Source organism: Saccoglossus kowalevskii, chromosome 9 (genome assembly GCF_978046115.1).
Source record: "Saccoglossus kowalevskii chromosome 9, keSacKowa6.1, whole genome shotgun sequence".
Classification (NCBI taxonomy): Eukaryota; Metazoa; Hemichordata; class Enteropneusta; family Harrimaniidae; genus Saccoglossus; species Saccoglossus kowalevskii.
In genome coordinates this window covers 20985002-21005119 of record NC_140649.1, presented here as the reverse complement: position 1 = coordinate 21005119, position 20118 = coordinate 20985002, and the positions used below count along the sequence as shown (strand labels likewise).

At 34.2% G+C, this 20118-nt stretch overlaps 1 protein-coding gene across 1 annotated transcript in view; it reads left to right on the top strand.

Moving 5' to 3' along the window:
* Nucleotides 1-20118, top strand: part of fgfra (fibroblast growth factor receptor A) — a 138351-nt gene that overhangs the window by 83284 nt on the left and 34949 nt on the right. Inside the window, 4 exon segments of the mRNA NM_001168063.1 lie at nt 755-1017; nt 5194-5323; nt 6731-6906; nt 8889-8981. Of these exon segments, the coding sequence (NP_001161535.1) occupies nt 755-1017; nt 5194-5323; nt 6731-6906; nt 8889-8981 (662 nt within the window).

Here is a 20118-nt window from a genome sequence, read left to right as displayed (position 1 = left end):
TTCAATGAAACTTGGTACATAGATGTCATAGGACACTGCACAGACCTGCAATATCAGTGCAGTAGGGTAATATCAGTGCATATTAATTACCAAATTTGCATAATTATCAGCTTTTGATGTTTCAAGTAGTAAGCATTACATTTCAATGAAACTTGGTACATAGATACTCAATGACTATGCAGAGATTCATTTTTTTTGGATAAATATTTGTGCATATTAATCACCTAATTTGCATAATTAGTTAATTTTCAGCTTTTCCACAGATATCTCAAGTACTAATCATCACATTTCAATGAAACTTTGTACATGAATGCTGTAGGACAATAGGCAGACCTAGATAATTGTTGGTTAAAATCTGTACATATTAATTACTAATTTGCATAATTAACCACTTTTAAGCAATCACACTGATATCTAAAGTACTAATTATTCCATTTCAATGAAACTTGGTACAAAGATGCTCTAGGACAATGTACAAACCTGATTAGTTTAGGGTTAAAATCTGTTTATATTAATTCCCTAATTTGGTTCCAATCACATTTCAATAAAACTTGGTACATGGATGGTCTGTTACATTGCGCAGACCTCATTAGTTTTACACTCAAATCTGTTCATATTAATTTTCTGATTTGCATTATTAGTTTTCAGCTTTTCCATCACTATCTCAATCAAGTACAAGTAATTTTGAATGTGTCTCCAATACTCTCAGCACATGGGAGTTCTTTCTAAGCTTTCTTTGATTTATTTTTTGAAGAACTAAGTGCAGATTATGACAATGCTTCATATGATGAAGGGGAGTACGATGATCAAGAGTATGATTTACCGGAGGTGATTGAAGACGATGCGGATGAACCAGGTCCACCATTTTGGCTGAAACCTAACAAGATGTCAAAATTTCGTGCAGCCCCAATGTTTACTTCTGTCCGATTTCATTGTATTGCTGGAGGTAATCCAACTCCTAATGTCAGTTGGTATTTCAATGGTGAAGATATTGATTCAATAGAACGATACCGTGAGGTAGGTATATATTCATAATTCATGTTGAGTTGCAGTATTCAAGAAGTTATAGTTTGATTGAAAATTTAATTAATTTGTATGTGACCAGTGTATTTATTCACTGAGAGCAATTTGGATAATTTGGATGTCTCATTATGATGGCTACAGATGGCCTGTATCCTCAAACTTATAAATATGGTATATATAAGTTTGATATATATAGTTCGGTAGTATAGTTTTTATGAAAAGGCGAAGCCAACTGAAAACACTGCTGAAGTTGTAGTTACTCCTGGCTGTACCGTTTTTTTTGGTGCTACTTACAATAACAAATTCAGAGTAGACATTGTGTCTGACGTGAAGAAAGAAACAAAAAAATCATTTTTGATCCAACTGCGTTCATCGCAGGTCAGATTTTTGGATTAATTTGTTTGATAATAATGGTATGGTTTGATCCTTCACAAAATATCTTTGACTTTCTGTTTGATTCCATTGACATAAAATTCAATTCTTGATTGGAAAATCTAACCTATTGGGGAAAATTTCATATACTTGTACCGTTGGCTAAGACTATTTTCGAAACCAAATTATTGTAACTATATATATTGTATTTAAGAGTTGTATCTATTTTTTCTCCAGTAAGTTGAAATTAGATTTATTTGACAGTTCTTAGTTTTAACTTGTAATTTCATTCAGAATTGTGTATGTGATATATGCATCTAACAATCCTCAGCAAACTGAGAAGGTTTCTCGATTGTTTTCTCTTTAATATGCTGTGATGCACAGAGATAATTAATTGTAGAAAACCACACAGGAGACAACAAATCCCTGTGGTTGAGACCCGAGACGTTCTCCCTTCAGCAGTCATACACATGATAAGATATGACAATTGACGTACATACTGTCGTTGCTTTACACTGAAAAAGAGATTTATATGTTCAAATTGCTTCTTGATTGACGATGTTTTTACGGTATATTACAATGTATAATTGTATTATTTATGAAATAGAATGTGGCATTTATCTGATCACAGGTCAGAAATCAACTTGCAATCTGTCTTCTGGTCTTAGCATCAATGTCACCTTGTGCAATCATCTGACACTTTAATACCTTTTTATTAAGTAAACCTTTTCAGCTCTATAGTTGGCTTTTGTCATCTTTACAAAATAAAACCTGCAATTCCTGTATGTAGTCAATATATGTCCAATTTGTTCAAAATAAAAAATGGCGGCGCTCAAAAACATTTATGCAAGAACCCGTAGAGATGCCCTGGCCATATACTAAAAATGAAGTGAAGGTAGTTAAGTCTTTAATTTGTTTTAATTTCCTTTATCAGTGATCTGAGTGACAACTAACCTGACAAGGTCGTGTGAATTGCGCCCTCAGCGTTGCTCTAAACACAACACACACCTGACAGAACGATGTAGTTTTTCACCTGCACCAATTAAATTGCAGGAATGTAAGATAATGACAGCCATCAAAAAGTTTATTTGTTTGTTGACATAATATGTGATAAGGTGCTGCCAGATGTCAGCCCGATGTTTATCATCTTGTTCAAAACAGTCTGTGATTTTTGCTGACAATGCAATCACAGTTATCATGGCCTCAAAAATGAATATTCATTGAAACTCAAGAAGGCGTGAACTTTGCGAATTTGCAGTATTGATCTTGCCTATGAGACGTACACTATTCTGTCAGGCGTCGGCGAGGTCTGAAGCCGTTCGACCGGCGAAGTAGCTTCTCACATCTACGTACGTGTCGCAACTGAAAAAATATGAAATATAAAAAGATTTGAGGACTTAGATAATTTTATTTGTTTATATAGTAACTAATATACTAGTAAACAGATGTACTGTGTATGAACAAAAACTTCAATTTTTTGTGTGCTGGATTGTTAAAATACAGTTAATTTTGATCATAGACACAAATCTATCTTTATATGTAAGTGTATGCATTACTAATAGAGGGAGTATTAAAACTAACAAACATACTGCAACCTCAAGAACTCGTATAGAATGTTTTGGTTATTATCAGATAATAGGTATGATTGATAATAACAATATGATAACATAGTGTTGTGTCCTAAATGCAAATTTATACTAGTACCGTAAAATCTGTATTAGAAACCGCATTTCTAATAGAAGTCGCACACATTCTTTTTGAATAAATGAGAACCAAAAATTTATCATTTCTCATATGTATAGATGCTCTAATAGAAGCTGCATTCCCTCTGTTGCATTGTACCATTTTTAATAGAAGTTGCAGTTTTTTAATACAGATTTTACAGTAGATCATTTTTTTTTTTATCTTTTTGTGTCAGGTGACTGTTTCGGACATTGAATGTCACTCTTGATTTTTTTTTTTTTTATTTACCAGTATGTGCAAGTTGCAAGTATGAGTTCCGATACATAGAAGCCATATTCATGTTTGGGACTACTTGACAGGGCTGTGTGGGGCATCTCTCTACTACCGGGGGTAAATGGCTATTTAATGTGCTATCCTAGTGTCAACCAGGCCTGGTCGAACACAAACATCTCTGTGAATTAACCTTAACTAAGGTTCCCCTAAAATATAACAGTTATCCTTAACTGTGTACTGGTTCTGCTTTTAGCAAGGTTAGGATCACATATAAATTGATGTATCATTTGGGAAGGTCTGTTTGAAGTTTAGCATCACGTACATTGGGTCTGCCAGGTACTTCTATTAGGGAAAGGCCACCTAAAGGTTATCTGCTTAGTAATGAAACACCTTTGCCATCACTGTACACTCGTCCTATTTGCATTTGACAATGTTTGAAACTTTTATGGACCGGATGGAGTAATTACCGATAAAGATCATCAGACAGATAGAAGATATTGATGACCCGTGGCGGTGGCGATAATGTCGATGCACTACTTGATTAGACTTGTCATTCGAGGCCTGTTTGCTAATGAATGCGTCCTTAGTATGTCCTGGTAAAATAGTCCTCCTTTGATTATAGCTATGAAAGACCATCTGTCGTAAGATTGAATAGTGTTTGTGAGATAATTGCATCTGGGCAGATTGGAATTACCGCACATGTGGTTTTTAAATGCTATCTGATTTCTTTACTGTCAAGCAGGTGGTAATGGAGGAAGGGAGGGAGGGAGGGAGGGAAGGAGGGAGGGAGGGAGGGAGGGAGGGAGGGCATTTGTATTCGTGATGCGCGCCATCACCATAAATGCACAACTCTTTGAATAAACAAATTGCTTTGTTTAATAAAAATTTAGTTGAATGGATCGATGATTAGAAATTCTGGGAGGGGAGATGACACAGTACAAATTTGTTTCCTTTACCTAGTTTAGTGCTAGATTTTCTAGAATAATGTTTAAATGTGTTATTCTTTGCGTTATGTCTCTGCTGACTTTTCTTGTACCAAATACCCCCCTGATGTTTCTTGTGGTCAACCCTGAATATCTCTGTACTGATTTTTCTTGTACCAAATCCCCACCCCTGATGTTTCTAGAGGTCAACCCTGAATGATTTTTTTTCTTGCTATATCCAGTCCTACCATTGTATCTTTGATGGATCACTGTCAGATTGATTTAATTCGTTTTAGTGTTGATAAATTTCCTAATTTTAGTAACTATCATTATCTCGAAAATGCTAGGCTGATGGACAATTTTCCGCTCAATGTATGATCTTGTGCTATGCGTGATCTCGTGCTATGCGTGATCTCGTGCTATGTGTGAAATCAAATGTAAAAACAGGGAAAACAAAGATTATAGCATTGTAGTAGCATCTGAACACTGTGCTGGATTAATCAAATGAGGGAGTATTTTGGGGTGTTTCCACACTTAATTGTGTGCTACATTTGATGATGATTAATTTTGATGAAGTACGGATATCTCAATACAATATTTCCCTCTTCCAAGATCAGCATTTCAACATACAAAAAAAGAAATTTAAATTCAAAATCAAATTGTTCAATTTTTTTGACTGACGTTTGAACTGCGTTTTTCATGTAATATGCAGGATCTCTCAGTGAACAAAATATCACCTATTGATTTGATGTATGTCTCACTATGCATCTCAAACAGTATAGCTACATGTACATTTACAGCTAGGTTATGTGTTATAGTTAGAGAGAAATTCCAATACTATTTCAAATGTTTTCTAACCTGAACTTTTTCAGTTTAATTTTTGAAAAAAAGAAAAGTAACTGATTATTGTGAATTGCAGCCCCGACAGAAGAAATGGATTCTGCACCTTCAGGAACTCTTGAGCAAAGACAGCGGTTCTTATACATGTGTGGTAACCAACAAATATGGAACTCTCAATTTCACGTTTATCCTAGAAGTTGCCAGTCAAAGTAAGATATTTTTTTTATGTATAGCTCTCTTAAATATCTGAAATATAAAAATAGTCATGTTACTTATGTACTCCTCCTCTCCTACATTGAAAGACATAATCAATGAAAATTATTCCTTGGAAAATACCTTAAAATTGTGTTAGTTCAACTGATTTTCTTGGAGAGTTTCCATAGTACTGTAAAATCTGTATTCAAAGCCGCATCTCTAATAGAAGTTGCATCCATTCTATTTGAATAATTGAGAATCAAAAATTCATCATTTCTCATATGTGTAGATGCTCTAATAGAAGCCACATCCCCTCTGTTGCAATGTACCATTTCAATACAAGTCGTGGTTTCTAATACAGATTTTACAGTAATCATTTGAAGTTTGTGAGTAATTACTCAGGTTTAGTGTCCTCTGCACATGTCAAATGCATGGTATTTAAACCGAAAACTGTAACTATGGTGATAAAGATTGATTAGATGTTGGGTGTTCAATGTTTTCACAGCTTGTTTTCTGATAACATCAACAGTCACTTCTCTCAAAATAGATACACATAATTCTTGATTTGTTTGTAGCGTTAATAGATTGACAAGACACCAGTGTTGACTTGATACATGTTTGATGACTGTTTTAATAAATTCCTACTATATGCTGGTTTTCCTGCTCAGAGATTTCTTGCAACACTGACACCAATAGCATAAACTCTTAAAAGACCCAAAAAAAAATTGTTTTGTTGCCCTCAGCGACCGACCGAAAAATATGAAATATCGGGTCACGTTTTTTCCCCCATATACCTCGGCTATTTACGATACCCTTAGTTTTCACGAGTTTAAAAAAAAAAAAAAAAAAAAAAAAAAAAAATCCGACCGACCGACTAAATTTTTCAATTTTCCGACTTGAGGGCAACATAAGTTTTTTTTTTTTGGCCTAATTATAACATAATGTGATTGACAACTATCAAATATTTAAACAAAAATAATGGCGACAAGATATATTTACAGCTGTTGTAATTTTACAAAGGTTTTAATCAGGTAGTATTTGGAATTCACAACAAATCGCTGGAAATTGTACGTACCTGTGGAACTATAGAATCTGTAATAGAAGCTACGGTTTCTATTAAAATGGTATAATGAAACAGAGGGGATGCTGTTTCTATTCTATTCTATTCTATTCTATTCTATTCTATTCTATTCTATTCTATTCTATTCTATTCTATTCTATTCTATTCTATTCTATTCTATTCTATTCTATTCTATTCTATTCTATTCTATTCTTCTACACAAATGAGAAATTGTGATTTTTTTTTTCATTCTCAATTGTTCCCAAAAAAAAATGGGTGGGTATTCTATTAGGGATGCTGCTTCTAATACAGATTTTACGGTATTTGCAATATGATAATGCTTTTGTTTTTCCCCTTTTAGATAATAGCCCACCAGTATTATCAAAATTCGTTTTGAAGAATCAGACAGTTATTGAAGGCGACTCGGCATTGCTCCGTTGTCATGTATTTCCAACTGCTCTCAATCACCATATGCAGTGGTTTAAACAGCTGAGTTTTGACACAGTTGGTGGCAAGACACCATTGGAATTATTAGAGGTAGGTCATCTGTGTATTAACCCTTATATTTGCCATCATGTTAGACTATTACTTACCAGTATAAAACAGTGAAGACCAGTGTTTATTGTTATTCTATCAAGGTGAGGTCAATGAAAACACCAGAAAATTGCAAATAAAATTGTATTTAACAGTAGTATATTTCATTATGTGACACAAATCTGAAAATTTCTCTGAACTGTCACCCAGTTTTCTGAATGGGAGATTGACAAAGACAAATGATGTACATGTATGTTGACACTGTGGCTGAAACTATTTGACCATTTTCAGCGCCATTGTCAACTTTTGGCACCATCTACAAAATCATTTTGTGTGTAATATGTGCTCATCCCACATGAAATGTTGATAAAAATTGACAAATTTTTTGATCAATAACTAAAAGCAATATCAATATCTGTATGGCCCAAGATATGGGTAAAATATTTGCACTGAATTTTTGGTGAGGGGGAAACAAATTTGACAGGGTTAACCTTTCCGGAAACCATGAGAAAAGGTACTTATTCTTGATATTCTGGCTTAAGAAATGGGATTATTAGTTACACTAATTTCCGTTAGTCACTAATAAACAGGATTTATTGATAAGTCCATCCATCAGCCATCAACCCAGCTACAATTGGCATTCATAGGGGAGTTGTGCAGCAGGTGAAACTAAGGAATAAAAATTTCAACAGTGACCATGAAAGTCGATGATGGAGCGAGTTTTAGCTCCCTGATTCACCTGATAAAAATGGAGCCGACAAGATTATCATCTGCACACTTCTGTAAGCCAACATGTTACTGATGACTCTTGTGCTCATGATTGCACACCATCCAGTATTGAAATTTCAGACATGTACAGCTGTTTCGGCACTCATCAAGTGTAGCTTTTTTCTTCTTCTTTTTTTCTGAATTTGATCTCTATCTCAAAATGGAAATTTAAATGGAGTCAATTACGACAAGTCCAGTGCCATAGGTAGAAGTCTTGTTCGCTCTATTTTACAGTCTCCAACTAGAATGTATTGCAAACAAATAATTTTTGAAAATATCTTGTAATCTCCCATTTCAAATTTCTAGTAATCGCACAAGTTTTTGTCAAAATTTTAGAAAAAAAATGAGAAGAAATTAATTTTTATGAAAAATCAAAATAAAACCACAATTTTTAAATCAAAAAATAATAAAAAAAACACTCCAGCATTGATTTCTGAAAATGTTATTTCAGGACTTAATATTTATTATTAATTTAATGCAATATATTTATATAAATGGGTGTGTTAGGATAGTATTAAGTTTCTGTTAATTTTATGACACTGTTTTGAAGTATATTTAAATTGTTGGATCATGTTGTGTTGCTATATTCTATTACAGTATCGAGAATTAAGCAATGCTTTTGAGACAACAACTAAACTGACCATGTCTTACTGAATTTATACTTGAATATCTGCCATAAATTTGTTTATGCTCTATTTTTCTTTGTTCATCAGAGTTCATAGAACTCGCTTCTAAACATAAACAACAACTCTTCATGTGTTGACTTGAGAAGACAGGTAACTTCAAAGAAACCTGGGAGCTTTTACTATTCTGCCATTTTGAGCTGCCTCATGATCAGTGGCATTCCTTTTGATTCATTGATACAATCAGTCGTGCATATAACACCTTTACAAAAGTATGTTTCCTGTGGTATCAAATGAAGTATTACCAAAAGTGTTTTAAAACTCTGGATCGTGTTTGTGGAGTTTAGTTTCTACTTTTTCATTACCATGTTTTGACAGCTACTTTATATTTCTTCATCTACTCAAACATGTTGGGAAACCGATCAATCCCAAACCTTTCGTGGATTGTTGATGAAGTTTTGTTTTCTAGGTAAAACACCGATTGTGTATTCCCACATGGCTGTCTTGTGTGTAGTATGTGGCTACTTGTCACATGCTGTTATTGACTTGAGAGATCAATTAGGTCTAAGCAATGTTTTTTTCTTCCTCTTATAGGATGTGTGGCCAGATCACCAGCCTCTTGATTGGTCATGCAGTGAGGCGGTAGCCGCGCTGTCTGAGATGCCGCCTCTGGAGTGTTTGAATAAGGTGAGATTGAACAGAATTAGTAATTATAACAATCGTAATGAAACTGAATTCCAATTACACTCGTAGAGTGAATTTTCTTGAACAACAACAAGGTGGGATTATTCAGTATGTCCCTTAACTTTTTAATCTTCTTCTTTTTCTGATCTTGACTATTAATTCAGCTCTTACCGGTAATCATAGGCCTCATTATAATAACCATTGTTTGTGATCCTAGAATGAAATGATACAGTGATTGGGCTTATGTTAGGTTCATGGTTTGTGAAATGTACACTCATTGGTACCTTGCTCCCGGATTGTAAGACTCACACTGATTGGTTCATATAATGTTCTAGTTTGTAAGGTGTACACTGATTGGTTGGTTTCTTTATCTTGGATTGTAAGATGTAAACTGATTGGTTGACATCTATAAGTGTCAACCAATCAAGGTCTATGATGCTTTGCAAGTTTAAAAAGCTAAACAAACTTTAACTTCAGTATGTAATAACTGGTATATCTTACAAACTTTACACATCTTCTCACAAGCTTCATGTAACTGCTGCTCAAAACAGTAAAACTATTATCTTCAAGTAAACTTTTCTCAGTTTTCTGAAACTTCTATCACTTATTTTTGACTAAATGTTGGCAATGATTTGTATTCCTCTAATATTTTTGGAAATATTTGCTGCAGTGGAGACAGTATAATAAAAATAAGTTATGATTAAATACTACAAGTTATATAACACAAACATAACAAATGTAATGCTTGTTTTGATATTATTTAATTGTATTCTTTCAATACAATTGTCCACTAAAAAAAAGTTTTCAACATTTTTTTAAGACTTGCTGAATATCAATGCTTGAATTCCTAAACATGTGAACAAAATGTGAACCGGTGTATTTATGTGGCAATTTTTGTAATGAAAGTATCAAGATTATATAATATTACATTAATTTATGTGCCAAACCTTCATCTGACTTCTGTAATACTCCAACCAGCTGCTGTGTTGAAACACATGGGTAAGTGAATAACATTTTGTTTTGACTCTTGGAACATCCTAATTTTTTGCACTTTTTGGTAATTGACTGTTTTCATTTTGGATCTAATGGACATACTGTAAAACATGTCTTTTTCGCGAATTTAGCGAGAGAACTGATTCGCTAATGATTTCATTATGATTTCAAAATGGCCGCCAAACAACGTCACTTTGTAAATAACACAGAAAACGTACAAATCTGGAGCGCTTCATTATTTCACTTGACTGTTTTATATGGAGGTGATGACTGCGCATTTGTTTTGGCAGGCGACAGACAAGTATTGTGAAAACAGAAAATCAACAAAGAAAAGATTCGACATTTCGCTATTACGTTATTTTACCACAATTCGCTAAAATTGCATGTTGCTTTTTTCAACATGTTTTACAGTAATTCTCCATTGTCTACATGCCTTAAAATTTATTCATGTTTTGTTTATTTTATGAAAAGTGACAAAAAGTGACTTAGGTGTTCAAGGAGTTAATGTTTTCATCAGGGTTATGTATAAGCGTATTAGTTTTGTGTAGCTAGTTTCCGCTGCAGCATATATTTCCCAGAATTACTTGTTAGTGTTCTGGCTTCCAGGCATTGTGTCAAATTTGAATATTAATTGGTCCCTATGTTGCCATGAATATTTTCTGATCGAGAGCAGCCATTGTTAGTTGAGAATTAAACTTCAAGTTATGTGTAATTACTGCTTTACTTTAATTTTCATAATATGACAAACTATTCCATTGTCATTGTCAGTTCTTTGCTATTACTAAAAAAAAATCTTCTCAATTCTTTGGTTCTTCCAGTTTCAAATTAGGATTAAATTTGCACAAACATTTGCCACTAAATTTTGGTCAAAAAAAATCTGCCAACACATTGACAAAAAATGCATTCATCTCCGAGTAAATTACACAGTGAGATAATCACAGTGGTTTCTTAAAATATTTGTTCTTGTAAGTGGATTGTGGGATTTAAAAATTGAAATCCAGTGTTAGTAGCATTCTAAAAAAACGCTTGATTGAGTATGATGGTTGCAGGGTTAAAAGCTTTCATATGTACTATGGTTGAAAGAAGAAATTATGTGTACTGCCCTGTTTTCATTAAGTAACAAAAGACACTCCAGAAACCTGGTTAGGTTTGTCGTAGCCGACCTGTGTGTTTCTATACTCACATAATGTCATTTGTGCAACAAGAGTTAACATTTTATCTTGTGTATGTGCACTTAAATAAATTTTGACTGGTGCAATTTTTGTGAGTAGTAGTAGACAACCACCTAATAAATGTTAATACAATTCTAAGTAAGCAGCTGATATATTCCATTTCATGATAATTGACTTGCAAAACTTACAGTTGAAAAAAAAAAATGGTGTCCTACTTAACAAACACCTTGTTTTGCTTGGAATCATTTGCAGGGATTTTATTGTGAACTTTAATTTCATAAGAGAATAACTTTGAAATTTGGTTCCAGTGAAAATTTCTCTTGGGTCATTGTTACAGATTGTCAGTGACTATTGCAAATTTTTTTCTTAAAAAACGCCATAGCATTATCAAATTTAGTTCATTGCTAGCTGATTTATTTCTCTTGCTTGTAAATTTGCTTGTGGATTCTGATGTTGTCGGAGTTTGCTTATTGTTTATGAGTATTGGCATTTTATTTTTTTTCTTATTGCCTCTTAGACACTGCTGTCTTGAAATAAAAATGTTATCAGGAAAACTGCATGTGCTTTGTGGTTTTAAATCCCATTCCATTCTCCCATTGTTGAGCTAAGATATAAGACATATAAGAAACAGTTGTAACCATATGTATAAAGAGATCTCTGAGATAGTGTAATGAGTTGACAAGATGTTTGCATATCATGGAGAGGTGACTGTATTTTTGTGTGGGGGTAAGGCATATGAGATAACCACCTGCATGAAGAGAACTCTGATATTGCAAAAAGATTTTGATTTTACAAATCCATTTTTGTTCACAAATCAGTAAACAAATCTAGGCATATCTGAGGCTTACAGCAAAATATCATTACAAACAAATGTGAATAGGAACCAATATTACTGCCTGTTTTGTAACTTGAGAAACGAATCTTCTAAAATTAAAGCTAAAAATGGTGATAAATACACTAGTACTATGATAATAATTAGTTATATTGAACAGCCTTTTTGATCAATCCTTTTTTGAAATGCAGAATAAATCTCCAATTGTCCATCTCTGCATAAAATAAGAAAAGGTGCTTTTACAAAGTTCTTGTTCAATGGCAAATTGATATGCATGAATATTTGGCAAGAATAATTTTAAATGGACATTGAAAGTTTCTTCAGTTCAAAGATTGATAGATGCATACATGCTCACATACATGAGTACATAACACAAATGAATTAGCTTATGAATGAACCAGTCCATTTACTTAAAAATGAATGTTTTGATAATATTCCTGCTTAAGGCAAAATTAGACAGCTGTGTGGGGTCACAGCCAATATTAGAAGGTTCACAATATATGTATACTGCAGGTGTTGAGAGATCTCTTAGCAGAATATCACCATCTACATATCAATTATGTTGATAATTATGTTTTTTAGTCCAACAAACCATTTAATTTGATACAAATAATGATTCATAATTCAACAACTTTTAACTTAACCCGTGAGCAGCAGTCATTAGTATTTTTAGTCATTTTCTGGTCTATTCTTAATATCTGAATGCTTGAACTGGTGGCAGCGTTAGAATTTGGTTTATTGAACGACTGGTGGCAGCATTTGGATTATATCCACTGAACAACTGGTATCAGTGGCTGGATTATGTTCATTGAACAACTGGTATCAGTGGCTGGATTATGTTCATTGAACAACTGGTATCAGTGGCTGGATTATGTTCATTGAACAACTGGTGGCAAGGTTAAGATTATGATCAAATTGATGGTAGCAGTGGGATCCATGGGATTAGGTGGTGGCAGCGATGGGATTAGGTCCATTGGACAACTGGTGGGAGTGGTGGGATTAGGTCCATTGACTAACTGGTGGCAGTGGTGAGATTAAGACCATTGGACAACTGGTGGGAGTGGTTGAATTAGGTTCATTGGATAACTAGTGGCAGTGGTGGGATTAGGTCAATTGGACAACTGGTGGCAGTGGTGGCATTAGGTCCATTGGACAACTGGTGGCAGTGGTGGGATTAGGTCCATTGGACAACTGGTGGCAGTGGTGGGATTAGGTCCATTGGACAACTGGTGGCAGTGGTGGGATTAAGACCATTGGACAACTGGTGGGAGTGGTTGAATTAGGTTCATTGGATAACTAGTGGCAGTGGTGGGATAAGGTCCATTGGACAACTGGTGGCAGTGGTGGGATTAGGTCCATTGGACAACTGGTGGCAGTGGTGGGTTTAGGTCCATTAGACAACTGGTGGCAGTGGTGGGATTAGGTCCATTAGACAACTGGTGGCAGTGGTGGGATTAAGACCATTGAACAACTGGTGGGAGTGGTTGAATTAGGTCCATTGGACAACTGGTGGCAGTGGTGGGATTAAGACCATTGGACAACTGGTGGCAGTGGTGGGATTAAGACCATTAGACAACTGGTGGCAGTGGTGGGATTAAGACCATTGAACAACTGGTGGCAGTGGTGGGATTAAGACCATTGAACAACTGGTGGGAGTGGTTGAATTAGGTCCATTGGACAACTGGTGGCAGTGGTGGGATTAAGACCATTGGACAACTGGTGGCAGTGGTGGGATTAAGACCATTAGACAACTGGTGGCAGTGGTGGGATTAAGACCATTGGACAACTGGTGGCAGTGGTGGGATTAGATCCAATGGACAACTGGTGGCAGTGGTGGGATTAAGACCATTGGACAACTGGTGGCAGTGGTGGGATTAGATCCAATGAACAACTGGTGGCAGTAGTGGGATTTTGTCCACTGGACAACTGGTGGCAGTGGTGGGATTTTGTCCACTGGACAACTGTTGGTAATGATGGGATTATGTTCATTGATCCATCTGCATGTGGCAGCTTTGAGATTGTCTATTGGATTGCTGATGAAAGTGGTAGGATTATGTCCAATGAACCAGTCGGTGGTAGTAATGAGATTATGTCCATTGGAGAACTGGTAGCAGCAGTGTGGTTATGTTCATTTCTCTTATATTGTAAAAGTCATAATAGTGCAATGTGATGAATTCCATATTCTATAAGTGAAATTATACATGAATACTCACTCTGCGTTGAGTTTAGATGCTAGTACTAAAACCAGTGAATACCCTTGCATGACCGTATTTTCTGCTTGAGAAGTGTACTGAACAGGCTGCAGGCGTGTAATTATAATCATTATTAAATTGGTAATACAGACTAGACATTTCACCCATTGCCTTTCAGACTACAGCCCCTCTGGGATCTCCACTATCTTGTTAGTACCCACATAGTACTGATGACGATATCTACATATTTATAATTTTTTTTATCTCCAGAGGATGTTGATTTTGAACATTTGGATTTTCATTTTGCTGTTCAATAATTCAGCAATTAGAACTCCCTAAATAAGTAAGAATAATCAGAATAAAATAGAGAAAGAAAACATTTTATATGATAGCATAGTATTATTTTGTTCTAAATTCAAGATAATGAACCCTAAATTTTACATGACAAACTTGTGAAAATCTAATAAACTGAGCAGTCTAACATAGTTTATCATATATATGGAGATTGTGCTGGATACGAGTTGTACATATTTGATCAAGCTAATGATGTAAGATGGTTGTAAAGCCACTACTTCTAAGGTTTTGAATAAATATCTGATAGACAAAACAGTTTGCGTTTCAGTTTCACGTATCTTAAAGTAAAGTTAGCATAATTTCATGTATCTGTGCCTAATTATGGTTTTTAATTTGAACAAATTAATTGATTTTCATGTTGCCATGGTGATGTTTAATGAAGCAATTAGAAAGATGATGAGCTTATCAGAAGTATTAATAATTGTTTCATATTTGTTGTTGCCATGGTAATCTTACAACTTTAAAGAAGCATCTTTGAATACTTTATATACATAGTTTGATAAGATCAAGTTGTGTTGTAAGTGTGCCTTTTGGATCTCTTTTGGCGTGTCTAAATTGATGTTTTGGTTGGTGTATTTTTTTTTTTTACAAATTTACAAGGGGACTTTACTGTTTATAATACCGTATGCATTATTTGTAAAAGTTTTTATGTAACCAACAGGTTTTGACGTATTTCATTGATCTAGCAATTTTTGGTTTATGTGGTTTTTTTTGGAGTTGAACTTCTCAAATAATATATTAGCAAAATACCCTAAAATTTTTTATATTTATGCAGTAACCGCTTTTATTTCGCGAGTCGGTGAAAATCAACAAATTTTTGTAGCAGTGACAATTTCTCTTGGGTTCCACAACATAGTGTTAATGCCTTTCACAAAATATTGTCTAGAAATTATCAAATCGTGACAATTACAGTATACTGTACGCAGTATTATGTATTTAGGATATAATGCTGTGATGTAGGTGGACAAAAAGGAGGATTTTCATTTTCATTAGACGTGAAACAAGGACTGAATTGTTTATTTTGTTAATATATCCCAAATTCATAATTTTTATTGAAACTGTCAAAATTTATAATAATTAGTAATCATTTAAAATAATCAGTATGTGCATGTTATTTTTTCAAGTCATGTATTTATATTCTCTGACATGTATACAAGTACTTGAGGTGGATGATAACTGATATAATTTTTTTTTCTGTTTCGTATCACAATGCTTCTAAGCTTTTGAATGCTAAAGTCGTTTTGTGACAAAATAATTAGTTCCTGTTCGAACGAAGTCTGAAAACGGACTTATAATTCGGCCTCCGTCCGTCTGTCCGGAGTCATATCTCAGAATCCCTTGGATCGATGCCGTTCATTCTTGCATGTCCCTAGTACTTTATGTGGGACATATGCTCATGCAGTGGTTTAGCGATTTGATTCAAAATGGCCGACTGGCAGCCATCTTGTTTTTTGAAAATGTTGTATTTTGGACATGCTTTGTCAGTTTTCATTCAAATTTGGTACATAGATTATACATGTTAGGATACATGTCCATGACGATTTATTTCGCAATTGGATCAAAGATGGTCGACTGGCAGGCATCTTGTTTTGTTTTTTTATGTGGTATCTTGGACGTGCTCTGTCAGTTTTCATTCAAATTTGGAACATACGTGTACATGTACTTTATACATGTTAGGATGCATGTCCATGACAATTTGTTTCAAAATCTGGCCGATTGACAGCCATCTGACTTTTTGGCCTTGCTACTATATTTCCACAATTTATGTACCATTTTCATTCGTATTTGGCACATACATCATACATATCAGTGTGTTTCATAATCAGATCAAAGATGGCCAAATAACGGCTGTTGGCAATATTACTACTACACGGAACATGTGTTTTGATGTAAATAAACAATCTGTTGTATACGCCACTTGGAACTCAAGTTTCAAGGACGCGCTCGCGACAACCCCTTCGCTTTAGTATGGCGAGCACAAAGAAAAATTTAACGGGGACTGTGTCATAATCAATGACTTGTTTTTCAAAACTTTTTATCAAGCCCTGTAGCCAATAGTAAATCAAGTCTATTTTGCCCAAAATTTTGTCGAAAAATAGAGAAAAATAAATTTAAAAAAGCCGGAATGTTTCAACAAAATTTTGGCGGGAAATTCGTTCATGCTCAAAGGGTAAATATATGTAATAATACTGACACGCACAAAAAAAACTATTCTCCTAAAAATGAAAGAGAATAATGGTCTCTTTTTTTTTTAATGAACATCTGGAAGTTTGAGTTAGTGTCTTTTCAACATTGTTCCTTTGTGTTGCCCGTTTCTAACCTACTTTTTGAGGTGTTCCCACTCCACTATTGCATAGTCCATTGCGGGAGGTGGGTGGGTGGGAGGGGGGGGGGTATAGTTCCTACCAGATAAAGGGCTTGCATATTTTAACCAGTCAGATCAAAGTGGTTGCGTAATCCAATAAACATGCCTATAAATACATCCAATGAAAATAAAATGCAATATAATAGTTGCTAGTATACGACTGAGAGTCAACCTATCTGCCCCTCCATCCATTCACCTGATTCCGTGTAGTGGAAATTTCCTTCCAAGTTTTAACAGCCTTGTTGTAATACTTGCCCTGGTTTTCTCAATATGTAAGTTACAAATAAAACTGCAATAAAACTTACAGGTCATGAAACTATATCACCACTAACAGTGTCGCATGGTTACCCAATATATGGTTTGCGGTTTACTTAAATCACATACCTATGTTAATGTTACACGATCACACAATGTCCCAGTCGGTGTCAGATCTGTTATGACTGCAAACTTTTCATGTAATTCAGCTGGTATAACTATTCTGATTGTTTATATTCATTTCTGTTGCTGTAAAAACTGGTTTACTCAGTCATAAGTTGGTACATCTAACTGAAAACAAAGTTCTTAAGGGCCAGACCATTCAAAATCTGGGGTGGGATAGTCAATGTCGGTTCTCTTGATTTGTGATATTGACATTTCTATTCATATTGCTATTAACCGATAAAAGAATGCCATAAGAGATATTATAATAATATTATTATTATCTATTAAATCAACGGTTGTCAGTGAAAAAAATTAGTATGTCATAGCAGATGATCAAGAATGTTTACTTCTCACATCATTTACACAACCCTCCTCACAATTTTAATTGGTTCATCCCTTTGTCCATTCGTCAACTTGCATATGTACATGTATAGGTTTAGTGCAGTTTATGTAGTTGTAGAGTTAGTCGCATGAGGATTTCTTTGTACCATGCAAATTGTGTTATATATATCATAAATTGTGATAATTAAGTTGTCGGCTTAATCTCATCTCTTCTCAAATTCACCTTTATGAAATTAGAAAACGAAATTAAGAAAATTGTTATTTTTCCCACATGGCACCCAACCATTTATAGAGGGCGCTCATTCATCTCTAGAGGGTATCTGGAATTGTCCAAATGTCAGAGGGCGACCCAACCACCACCAGAGGGTGCTACACCACTATTCAGGGAGATATTTACTTGTTTGTGATTTTCAGTTCTGAGTCTTTAACTCTAATTGTCATATCAACTAAAATCGAATGCCATTAATAGAACTTAATCCAAAACAGAGTTGGTGGCACTCAGAAAATATCCACCATATTGTAAAGTGGATCTCTTTATCTGATTAATCTTACATTACTTACTGGATTAAAATTTCAAAGTGAGTCTCCACACAGATTGATAGTATAACTAGCCTGGACAATGATGCCCACTGTGTGATCCCAGGGATTTATGGCTGCCTCTTTAAAAAATTTTGAGCTACATGTATGGAATTTGAAAAATAAAACCAGTGAGATTTGTTTTGATCATTAGCTCATGGCATATTTCAGGTATTAAAATTTAACATTTTAGTTGCCAAGTCCTTTGTCGGATATGCATTGCCCTCACCATGTTGTAACAATAACCAGTTTATATTAACCCTATCTTTATTATTGTCACTTCTCTTGCACTTCCTAAAAAGCTGGTGTTTTTAGGAGCTACTGAATGATTAATCTCAGAACCAAAAATAAATGAGCATTCGGAATCAAAATGAGTGAAAATAATAGGATTTTGGATTATTATTATTTGGAGATTAATAATTATTATGCAGACATACTGTGCCCAGGGCATGTCATCAGAGTGATATCGAAATGATTTATGGCCTACTTTCTAGATGCAGATCTCCTAAAATTTTTATGTTTTATTGGAAAAGCTTCCATTCAAGGCTCCAGTTTTGTTCATGATATTAGCATTGGTCTTGATTCTTTATCAGAATTTATGATTCCATTACATTTGTATTTATTATCTTCAGCTTAATTTTATGACTTAGAGATACTAAATGTCAAGTTTAGTGCTATGCTGGGAGTTATTGTATTTTTTATGATTTAAACTTGGATTATAATAAGTTGAATTTATTGTATGAAACCGAAAAAACACGTATTTATTTTGTTTCGCCTTTTCATCATTATTATCAATATGTATCATCTTAAGCAAAGTAATTCAGTATTTTAACTCCTTTTCATCAAAAATTTATGTTACTTCTCGGAAATTATTGTTGAAATTTAATGTAAAATTATGAAAAAATTGTTTATGCTGGTCAGAAAAATATATTTTGCTATGAAAGAATTCAAATTGCCATCTTCAGTTTAGTTCGGTGTTAACCTTTGACCTTTGGTTGTCTTTCACAAAATTAGCCTGCATTATTTTTTTTCATATTTTTTTTAAAAATTGTGATTAAAACGTGTAAGCAATAAAAAAAAAAAAGTTTGTTTTCTAAAATTAACAAAGAATTTTGTGGAATATTTTAAATATGCAAAATGATTGGTCTGGAAAGGTTAATTTGAAAAAGTTATAAAAGACACAATTTTTTGACGCACTCAATAAACATAATTATATATTAATAGAATGCATAAATAGAATGTCACCGTATGTATATGAATGTATTGTCAGCTGTGTCATTTGTTGCTGGTACCAGAAAAATAGAAAATGAAAGTTACTGGTCGTAGCGTCATGACATATTACAGGTCTGCTGTGTAAGGCTTTCAAAATATTTTCAAAAATGAAACACAAGTAGTGAAATTCTGTAAAATCTGTCAGTGATTTCTGTCATTGATATTATTAGTATCTTAGTTTAATTGTGCAGTTCGGCAGCAATCATGTCCAATGTTTTGTTGGTTGTTATACAAAATGCACCTTGTTTTGCTGGAAGGTGTCTGCGAAAATGCAGGAGAGGAATAATAAAGGACTGTAATACAAGTAGATTTACATCTACCATACTGTGCATTGTGTTGTAGATAAATAATTATAGTGCAAATTATATTTTCAAAATGTTGCTGGATTTGTTTGATGCAAATGTCATCTAACATTCTCTTCCCATGATGCATTGCTCAACACATTCAAAAGTCTCGAGCTTTCTTATACTGAGAATTGGGAAGATAATTGTATCGCTCAGTTTTATTTGACACGAGATGAAAAAAATTAAATGACAGGTAGAACAGTTTCAAAATTTAATGTTGTGTCAGGTGACATTCCAAGTTACGCCACACGCCAATGCAGTAATTATGAATAGTGTAA